This window comes from Pholis gunnellus (genome assembly GCF_910591455.1).
Source record: "Pholis gunnellus genome assembly, chromosome: 8".
NCBI lineage: Eukaryota > Metazoa > Chordata > Actinopteri > Perciformes > Pholidae > Pholis > Pholis gunnellus.
In genome coordinates, this window is record NC_136534.1 from 3,406,181 (window position 1) to 3,416,658 (window position 10,478).

Consider the following 10,478-nt stretch of genomic DNA (forward strand, 5'->3'; position numbering starts at 1 on the left):
GGCAACATCAGATTTGACATCGTCCTCCACTGCCCAAGCTGAGCACATCAACCCGACGGAGACTCCAGGTCTCTGCGGTTATTACACGGGCCACAACTTGGCCGCGAACTGCAATATGCAATCACCGGAGTTGAAAGCAGATTCTTCTCGCGGGGGGGTTCAGTGATCCGGCAGCGCTTTAATTAAGGTAAGTTCCTTGTTTCAAAAGGTTGGTAGGTTGGAAATGTATTTGTCTGTAATTTGGGAGAAAACACGTGTTTGTCACAAATAGTTTTTCTGTTTATTTTACTTTAAAAAAGTAAATGTGACTCTAAGTCACAGGATAATATATTTATTTCTCTCCCTCTCTGAATGTGCGTGTCTCTTTGTACTGACTGTCTCTTCCTCTTTGTGTCCATGTGATTTTGTCCGTCACCCTTCTTTTATTTCTGTGCGCCGCCCGTATATGCGTGTGTCCCCCCTCTCCAGACATGACGGGTCAGGCCCTGGGGAGACCGGGCGGCGGGGCTCACACGGATGACAACGCCGCCATCCACATCAACGTGGGCGGCTTCAAGAGGCGCCTCCAGTCCGACACCCTCTCCCGGTTCCCCGAGACGAGGCTCGCGCGTTTGCTCCACTGCCAGTCCAAAGAGTCCATCCTGGAGCTGTGTGACGACTACGACGACACGGAGAAGGAGTTCTACTTCGACAGGAACCCGGCGCTCTTCCCCTACGTGCTGAATTTCTACAACACGGGCCGGCTGCACGTCATGGCCGAGCTGTGCATCTTCTCCTTCAGCCAGGAGATCGAGTACTGGGGCATCAACGAGTTCTTCATCGACTCTTGCTGCAGCAGCGCGTACCACTGCCGTAAAATGGACCAGGACCGGGAGGACTGGGACGAAAGGAGCGACGAAGGGAGCACCACGTCGTCTTTCGACGAGCTGTTGGAGTTTTACAGCGACGCCACCAAGTTTGACAAGCAGCCGCTCGGGAGCGCGCGGAGGCGCGTGTGGTTGATGCTGGACAACCCCGGCTACTCCGTGGCCAGCCGCATCATCAGCATCCTCTCCATCCTCGTGGTGCTCGGCTCCATCGCCACCATGTGCATGAACAGCATGAGCGAGTTCAGCCTGGTGGACGGCGAGGGGCAACCCGCGGAGGACCCCCGGTTCGAGACCGTGGAGCACTTTGGCATCGGCTGGTTCACTCTTGAGCTGGTCGCCAGGTTCACGGTGGCGCCGGACCTGCTGCATTTCTTCGAGCACCCGTTGAACGTGATCGACCTGGTGTCCATACTTCCGTTTTACCTGACGCTCCTCATCAACCTGGTGGTGGAGAGCAGCCCGGCGCTGGCCAACCTGGGACGCGTCGCGCAAGTGCTGAGGCTGATGAGGATTTTCCGCATCCTGAAGCTAGCACGTCATTCCACGGGGCTGCGCTCGCTGGGGGCCACCCTCAGGAACAGTTACAAGGAGGTGGGCCTGCTGCTCCTCTACCTGGCCGTCGGCGTGTCGTTTTTCTCCGTCATGGCCTATACGGTGGAGAAAGAGGACAGCGAGGATCTCTCCACTATCCCGTCGTGCTGGTGGTGGGCCACCGTCAGCATGACCACTGTCGGGTACGGGGACGTGGTGCCGGTGTCCATAGCGGGCAAGTTGACCGCCTCGGCGTGCATCCTGGCCGGGATCCTTGTAGTCGTGCTTCCGATCACGCTCATTTTCAACAAATTCTCTCTCTTCTACAAGAGGCAGAAACAGCTGGAGGTCGCGATGAGGAGCTGCGACTTCGACGAGGGGATCAAGGAGGTGCCCTCGGTCAACCTGCGGAACTATTACGCGCACAAAGTCAAATCCCTCATGGCGAGCTTGTCAAACATGAGCCGGAGTTCACCTAGTGAGCACAGCCTGAACGAATCAATACACTGAGACTGGGTTTCATCAAGAACACGGGGGGGGGGGGGGGGGGGGGGGGGGGGGGGGGGGTCAGGCTGGGTGACGCTTCTTATTCAACGTGGCCCTTCACCAGGAGCTGTCCGGGGTGCTGAAACCTCTGATGTCTGACCATTTGCCTCTCTGTAGCTCAGTGCAATAACGTGTTATTCTGTGTGTCAGTCAGGAGGAGAAAGCAAGCAAATGTACAGGGCAGTCAGTCTGAGTTGATATATATATATATGATATATTTCACTGTGCATTATTACGGCCAAACTGCAGGTCAAAATGTAAGCACGTAAGATGAAAAAAGACAGAGAATGCTGTAGTTGTTTGCAGTCCTAGACGGTGTCACACTGTAGTCCATCCTCCAGTACATGTTGTGATGTCTGACAGTAACTCCAGTCGTATCTCTCTCTCTGTCTCTCGACAGAGTCGTTGATGTGTAATTGTTGTGTTGCAACAGGATTACTTCAGATGTGTGGTGAAAAGCAAACTGTATTAAACAAAAATGCACAACATTTTTAGCGTCTACTGATTGAGATAACACGTGTGAGCCTGAAGGGGAATTTATGTTCCGTGACTGACACAAATCTGAAACAGTCTGACGGGCATAGCAGCAACCATTCAGAGCTGACATGTTGGATAAATCTATTCACACGATTGGATTTTTTGGGGGGCATGTTTGGCATGAAGAAACACTTCCCGTATGTCTGGTATTTCACAATTAATTGATGGATAGATACATACTTTATTGTCCCCATTGGTAAATTTGACCTAGACTCTACCCGTCAACACAAAGACAATACAGAGTGCAGAATAATACACACCCTGAGGCCTCTGCTTATTTTAAAATTCCAACTGTTACAGGCACAAAGGAGTTCTCAAACCGATTCAGCTTGCACCACTGAGCTCTGTATCATCCGTCTGACGGTAGCAGCTCATACTCAGAGTGCAGAATATGGGATGGAACACATGGGATTCTCTTTAACTGTTTAAGTAAACACTGGTTCAAAGAGAGACTGAGTATTTCTGTATTTCTGACCCCAAATTCCAAACCAAATGCGACCATATTTATTTTGTGGTAATTCCATACCTGATCTCACACTCCAAAACAGCCCCAATGAAACAAAAACTCTGGAGAGGTCGACAACATACCCAGTAATCATGAATATTTCAGTTTAAAGTGCTGTCAAAGTGGACACCAAAACACTTGTAGGGCTGGACTTTTGTAACTCACACCTTTGGCATCAAAATTAATCTTCTTTTTTTTTAACATTTAAATTGAATGATGAATGAGGGACTTGTGTCGGACCAAGAAACAAACTCCTTTACTTCTGTTGAGAATGATATCATCATGCCTATACCGTGGATGAGCACTCATTTGTGTACAGTAACAAAAACAGTGAACTAAGACAGACTATTGACGTTAACCTGCTGCTGTTCTGTTTGTTACAAATGAGTGAAACCACATGATTACTGTGAGGGTGAACATCCAGTCGTCTACATGTTAGAATATAAGTTACACTGTTTCCTGCTTTCTGCACACTGTTTTAATGGACGATACTTTAAATCAGATGTATGGCTACCACTGCCTGTTGAGAACACAGCAGACAGATACAGCCCCTTTCTCTCCTCAAGCCATTTGTCTCCTTGTTTCCAGCCTGTGAACGTAGAAGATGAATGGTGGAGACAACCTGCATATATCTCCTGTTTCTATCAATTCTCAAGGTGTCTTTTCTTATTCCACTGGAGAGGAGTTTTTGTACCCATCTCTCCTTGTTTCTGGTCAGCATCACAACAAACGGCCGTCTCTTGCAGGAACACGACGGAGAGCACAGACTTGGTGGCATTGATTCCAGTTTAAAGGATAACGAGTCATTTGATACAAGTAGACAACAGCTCTAAAACTCAATTCTTTTGTCATCTGATATTTCTGTACAGTTAGCCGCATTGATTTCAGTTCCTAAATCTAAGGAGCATTTTATTTTGAAGTCAGTTTGTCGAGTGATTTCGAGAGAACAGATGACGTTATAGAACGTTATTATTTGGAGCAGAATCTACTCATCACAAGGGAAAAACTACACTGCAGCACCTTCATCACTGTCCGTGTTTCCTTTTTACAGATAATTCATACATTTATGCACAGCTCAGTGGCTTCAGCGATCCAAGCAATCTGCTCCAGCGGTCCAGTGATAATTTGAAATACACTGTCTCCAGATTTATATGAGGGGACAGGCAGAAGTATCAAAGCATATTGGCACTCACAACTAATTAGTTTGAGCATACACAACTACAGACAGCAGCCACCTGCGGTACAGGAACTCCCGAGGGACTCCCAGAGACAAAAACAATTAGTTTCATGTCACCTTTTTTTATTTTGCAAAACTTTTCTAACACGAAATGCATCATTACATATAAATCCCAAATTAAAAAAACACCAAAGAGCTCTTTGGTTAACATATAAATATCATAACAGTCGTAGAACACAGAGGCTATATGTATTCAAGGGATGATTGGAGAATAACCGAGTGGCACGGGTGGGATTTTAATGCACTTCGGCAACAAGGTCGCGCTCGCTTGGAAAATACTAATGAGAAATTCACATTTTGCGGCTTGTTTTCAAGGTTTTTCTTGGGAGCTCATTTGAAATGATATTTACCCTCAGAGGCCAATTATATCGGCCTCCTTTTGTTTACTCCTGCACCTTTACAGGCTTTTCCCCCCAGGCGCAAATCCCAAACACCACGCAGCGCCGAACTAGCACGGAGGAATCAGTAAATGAGTTCACAGTAACAGTGGGTGACATTTCTACAAGTCTACAGAGGCCCACAAAAAATCGGTCTTTTCTATCTCTGGATTAAGAAAGTAATTATAGGATTTCGAAGAAGATTGAAATCTACTAGAGGAGTGTTTGAGCAAGAGGAACAGTAATGCTATTAGTAGATTTGGCCAATGTCGTCCCAAGTCCAAAAGTCAGGGCTTGTGTGAGTGTGTGAGTGTGTGAGTGTATGTTTGTGTGTCATGCTGAGGTGGAAGATGAAGATGTCTGACCCCCTCCACTGCCTCCTTTGGCTGGCCTGTATCATTACTCTCTGACTGTGGAGATAGATGTGAGTAGGGCCCAGGGCCTGCCTGGCACACAGCTGAGAACAGATGGCAGGTCGGGTCATTAGAGGAAGGCCATGCCCCAAAACAAAAGTCTGCTGTCCTCCTTTACACCAGTAACCAGTAAAGCTCAAATCCAGTCCAACCATTTGTTTTAATCACTGAGACCCAAATCTGTGACTCCTCACACAGATGATTCAATTGTTTAAATTGGTCTCCTGTGTCATCATCAAAGCTTTCAGAGGTATACTTTGTAATCAACTGTTTTATTTAAATGATGAATGACTAAAAGAGTTCCTTTTGATCAAATGATGTTTGATGTTAAAAGTTAAAAGAGCCTATATTTGTTTCCTTTTATATTTTCTGTGAACAAAGACAAGAGACAAGAGAGGAGGATCATAAAAAGATGCGCGTAAACACAGAGCTGACAGTAAATGGTGCGTGTGCTTGTAACATACCAGAGTGTGATGGGGAACTTATTAAAGCTGGCAGCACACAGGCGTCATCTCCAGTCTGCTCCGTATTGGTGATATCTGTTACTAAGCAGGCGTTCCGTGTTGTTGCAAATTACCATCTGCTACTATCCCTTTGCTTTAAACAGTGTGGGAAGATTGGATCTATTCCGTGCGCTTGTTTCTCCCCCCCCCCCCCCCCCCCCCCCACACACACACACACACACACCACTTTCTGCCTCCTCCCACCCTGTCTGATCTGTGAATATCTCCAAAAATAACCTCTCGTTACATGGATCACGGCATAGCTAATTATCACCTACAGATATGATGCAAATGCAGAATGCAGGTAACGCCGAACAAGGATGGCTGATCACATTCTGCTTTAAGCCACCGTTGGAAAATCTAAATTAAAGTTTGTTGAAAGGCAATCAGGGCATACTTGTTTTTGCATTATTCACCAGCCTGCCATCTTTATTTGGAGTAAATACTTTAGTTATAATGGGTGTCTCTTTCTTTTATTCAGATGGAGCAGACGTTTGTGCGGACTTGCCAAAATCAAAATTGTAAGTAATGTTATGATGATAGAACAAAAGGCATCTTGGATTTAAATTTCTTAGAATAAGACTGATAGCGTTCATCCGTGCAAACAGCTCTGTGAGGCAAAGTGCTGCTTTAATCTAAATGCTACCAGTGTTACCAATGCTACCAGTGTACTTAAGATATGTCTTGGTCTCAAGATTGGCCTCAAGACCAAACAGGGATATCAGGGATATCACTAAACTGCCTGTGCATTGTCTGATTTATTTCCGAACATTATCCTGTGTTTGCTCTTAAAAAACAAAATTCACCTATGCAATGCTTTTTGATAATTTTATCAAGACATTTCTCATGGTGCACTTATTCCATCACATATACATGTATGTATGTTCAAAAGGTAAATGAAGAGGACTCTTTATTAGTTTTCTCTGAGTGTTCTTTTTTTCAGATCAGGAGTGCTTAGGGTTTGCATGTTCCACATTTGTCTTGGTGGTGCCTTGGTCTCGACCCTTCAAAGTCTTGATGTTGTTCCGGTCTCGATACACTCAGGTCTCGGTCATGACTTGGTCTCGGTTTAGGTGGTCTTGACTGCAACACAGAATGCTACCGTCAGCATATTACAAGCTCACAATGACAAATGCTAATGTTTAGCAGGTTTTATGTCCACCATGTTAACCATCTTAGTTTAGTATAGTATGCTAGCATTTTCTAAATTAGCACTAAACACAAAGTGCAGTTGGGGCTGATGGGAATTGAATTTGTTTTGAAGATTGTCAAGATATTTCAAACCACAAATGCGAGAGGAAAGTCAATTGAGTACATCATCCGGGGACCACTAATGTCTATACGAAATATTTTCCAATCCATCTGGTGGATGTTGACATGTTTCACTAACTAAGTGAAAACTTTGACCTGCTGTTGACGTTAGAAAATTTTTTTGGAGATCACCAACGACATCAGGCTTTGTCCCCTGGGGACCATGAATGTCTATGCAAATTGTCATGGCAATTCATCCAATAGTTGTTTTTTTCAATCTGGGCAAAGGTTTTGGACCAACCAACAGACTGCCACTGTCATTCCTTTATCCACATGTCTAGCATGGACCCATTATGTGCAACTATGTGAGCACGCCTTGTTTTTTTAAGCCAGATTTATTCCAAATGGACTAACATCACAAAAACCTCCAGCAATAAAGCTGATGTTGGCCCCTCACCAGGAAACCTTGGGCGCTTGATCATCAGAGAACTCCTGAAGGACATAAATTCTAGAAAAATGGGACCATTAACATTCCTTCTTTTTAATGCAGCACTCTGTCTGCTACCATTATTGTTTGATGTTGGATCTAAAGCACAATAGTGTTCCCACAGAATTTTAATGGATAGCACAAATGGTCCGATCCAACGCTATCCTACCTTTTACCAATGACTGTAATGAAAATCAACTCCCAGATTTATATTGAAACTCTGTCTGTCCTGTTTAAACAGACTAAAAGGCTGGAAATGCATTTTGTTCTCAACAGCCAAGAAGGGTAATGATGTAATTTGGCAGTTATGTTTGGATGGCACAGAGGCAGCAGTAAGTGCAAAATACTTTAATTATAGGAGCCTGTATGTTTCAGGACTTTGTAAGTGCAAGCAGAGGAGCTGAGCTGAAGCTATTCGTGCAAGTCGGATGCATCAGTGATTTCACAAAGCTCTACATTTAGGAAAACTCTGTCAACACTTACTTTGCCTATTGAGCAAGATACTTTAAATGTGTGGTAGACCAGAAAAAAAACATTGTCCTGCAGTGTTTGCTAGAGTTTCTGGAACATTGATCAGGTATTAGTGCCTCATTCAAGGTGACAATTCTGACAAAAGAAGATTTGTTTTCTCAGCTGCTTAGAGGATGTACATGTGCATTCAGCCCCAACTGTTCTGTCCCTGCAGTCAGGCCAGGGATTCTCATACAATTTCATGTCACACATCTCTGACTCATCAGCTTCCATCAACTGCATATGGGGGAGTAGTACACATTATATATGATCAGAAATTATAAGTGTGAACAAAACCTATAGTATGTTGGGACTAACTTTTGCATCTAAGAAATCTTTGAAATCTAAGATTAAAGTTAGCTGAAATGATTACAATAGGCTTTTTGCATCTTTTTTCCTGTTGTTGCTGTTGTGTTAACGTTAAGATTAGTTTGCTAATGTCATTAGCAAAGCTATTGACAATTTCCCCAAAGCCCTTCAAGAACCACGGTATCAGGCTGCACAAACACAAGGGCAAAGATAAGTTCTGTTATTATGTCATACATGAAATCATCCAGGTCTAAAAAAATTGGTCTGGGAAAGAACATTACACACACACGCACACGCACACGCACACGCTATGCCCCTTTACCTCAATGAGATGTTTCTACTCATCAGTCACATGTAGTCCTCTGCACCTGGAGCGTGACTCACTGCATTTCTGTAGCATTGCAGTAAAACCAGCGGTGGAAACATAACGAGGTGATGGTCACCTCATGAGGACTCAGAATGAGACAGCATTTCTACATGTAGCGACCCTGTAACCCCGGCCGGTTGCTCAGGGGAGATTGAAGATATTTTGGGCAAGCACAAGGTCACGAAACCTTTTGTCAATTAAAATAAAGTTAAGACCTAAGTCCAGAACGGGGTTGTGAAGGATCATGCATGCCAACACGCACAGCTCAGAGTAAATTGAGCTGCGTATCTCTCAGACACTGCTGCTCCCACAGGTGATCCAGAGAGTCAGACAGACTCAGATTGGATTCATTATTACACTTGGATGGGTGGTAGTCAGGGGTCGAGTCAAGAACACAGACACAATCAGCAGTCTACAAACGTCAAAGCGGGAAGAGAAATGGCTTGCGAGATAAATACAGATCATTTACCTGTCGGTCTGCGTGTGTATTTGCATGTTTGTGCAGTTTGTGTGTGCTTGTGTTTTTGTGTGTGTGTGTGTATGTGTGTGTGTGTGTGTGTGTGTGTGTGTGTGTGTGTATGTGTCATTACATCCCTCCGGATTCAATTTCCTCTAGGATGTGCCAAGGACAGCAGTGCAGACAGTTTGATTTGTAAAGCTCGAACAGAAAGTGTCTGAGTGCCTCGGTGGCAGTCCACCTGAGCCCAATGAAATGACGTCAATAGCACCTTGAAACACCCAGATATTTCAAGGTGTGTACTTTGAAGAAAGAAAAAACAATTATGTGGAAGGTTCTGCAGCAATATTACACAAAATAAAAGCAAAGATGAAGGACTATCAAACTGCCTTCAACCACACTGCCGAGCGTGATGAACATATGGTATCCACTGTTGTATAGGCAAAATACTGTGAAATGATTAATGGGATTCAGAGCGACAGGCTGCAAGAAATCTAGATTTTGATTCTACTCAAGTGGAGAAAAGACAAGTATACAGATCCTGAATTAAAAGAAATGTTCATTTGTTGGTGGAATGTGTCATCTGTGATGCTATGTCAGGAGACAAGACACACGACATGTACTTCCCTGAAAGTAGCAGGAGCTGCGATAACATATTGTGAGACATGACGTGAATGTAATAGCATAATGAGTCTATTTCTGTTTCTTAAAACTGCAGCCCACTCCCTCTTTTTTCTCTCTCCCTTTTTCCTCCATTGATTTTCCCGGATCATCAGTTTGCTAAATACTCAGGGCTACATTCATCCCCCTATAGTATTTGGGAATGGTGGTAATGGCCTAATTTGTTAAAACTGCAGTGCTGTACCTTGTCTGGTGTGGTTAATTGCCTTTGAAATCCACCTGGTGTTAGAATTACAGTGTGCAAAGTGCTGCAGCCGCTCCAGGGGGACTGTGCTGTTTAAATGAGACTGATTATGGAAACAAGCTGAGCTTTAGCCTGGCGCTGGAGAGTGGCCCTATGTTTTTTTCATTTGAGCTAATCTCAGGTTAGCTAGTGGTGGAGGCGGAGGCGGTGTGTGTACTAAGGTAAAGGTGGAGATGCCTGGTATTCCCTCTGACTGATACATGTTCTGGGTGGTTCTCTGCTGGTGTAAACAACTTACAGCCCTCTTGTTAAAAAAAGAAAAATAACTGTACAGCTTGCTAATCCTTACAAAAGAGTCCACGATTTCACTATTTGACGCAAGAAAGAGGTATTGCCATACTACCAACTTGTTTCTACTCTACTTTCTCAATGCACAGCTGGCTCTGGCTGTTCTAGCAGACGGGAGCTCCGAAGAACTAGTCTGCCAGCATCAGGGAGCGAGACGAAGGGACGCAGGGTGCTAACGTTAATTCTTGTCCCATTTTCTGGTTATGACAGTGGTCAATAGTTGAGTGTTTCTCAATGTCATTGAGGGATCCTTCAACAGCCAAATTCTACAATTGCTACGTCATCGAATTCCGCCGAAGGACTGTTCCAATGTCCAGGAGAGTCCTTCGTTCAGAGGACCCATAGCAACAGTGACATTTCCTAAAT

The 10,478-nt window shown here is 44.6% G+C and overlaps 1 protein-coding gene across 1 annotated transcript; it reads left to right on the forward strand.

Moving 5' to 3' along the window:
• Nucleotides 1-470: 470 nt before the first annotated feature.
• On the forward strand, nucleotides 471-1,910 carry kcns2 (potassium voltage-gated channel modifier subfamily S member 2; the record flags this gene model as incomplete). The annotated part of the gene is made up of 1 exon (XM_079165304.1): nucleotides 471-1,910. One exon carries the CDS (start codon nucleotides 471-473, stop codon nucleotides 1,908-1,910), a length of 1,440 nt encoding a protein of 479 aa, XP_079021430.1.
• Between the last annotated feature and the right edge of the window lie 8,568 nt (nucleotides 1,911-10,478).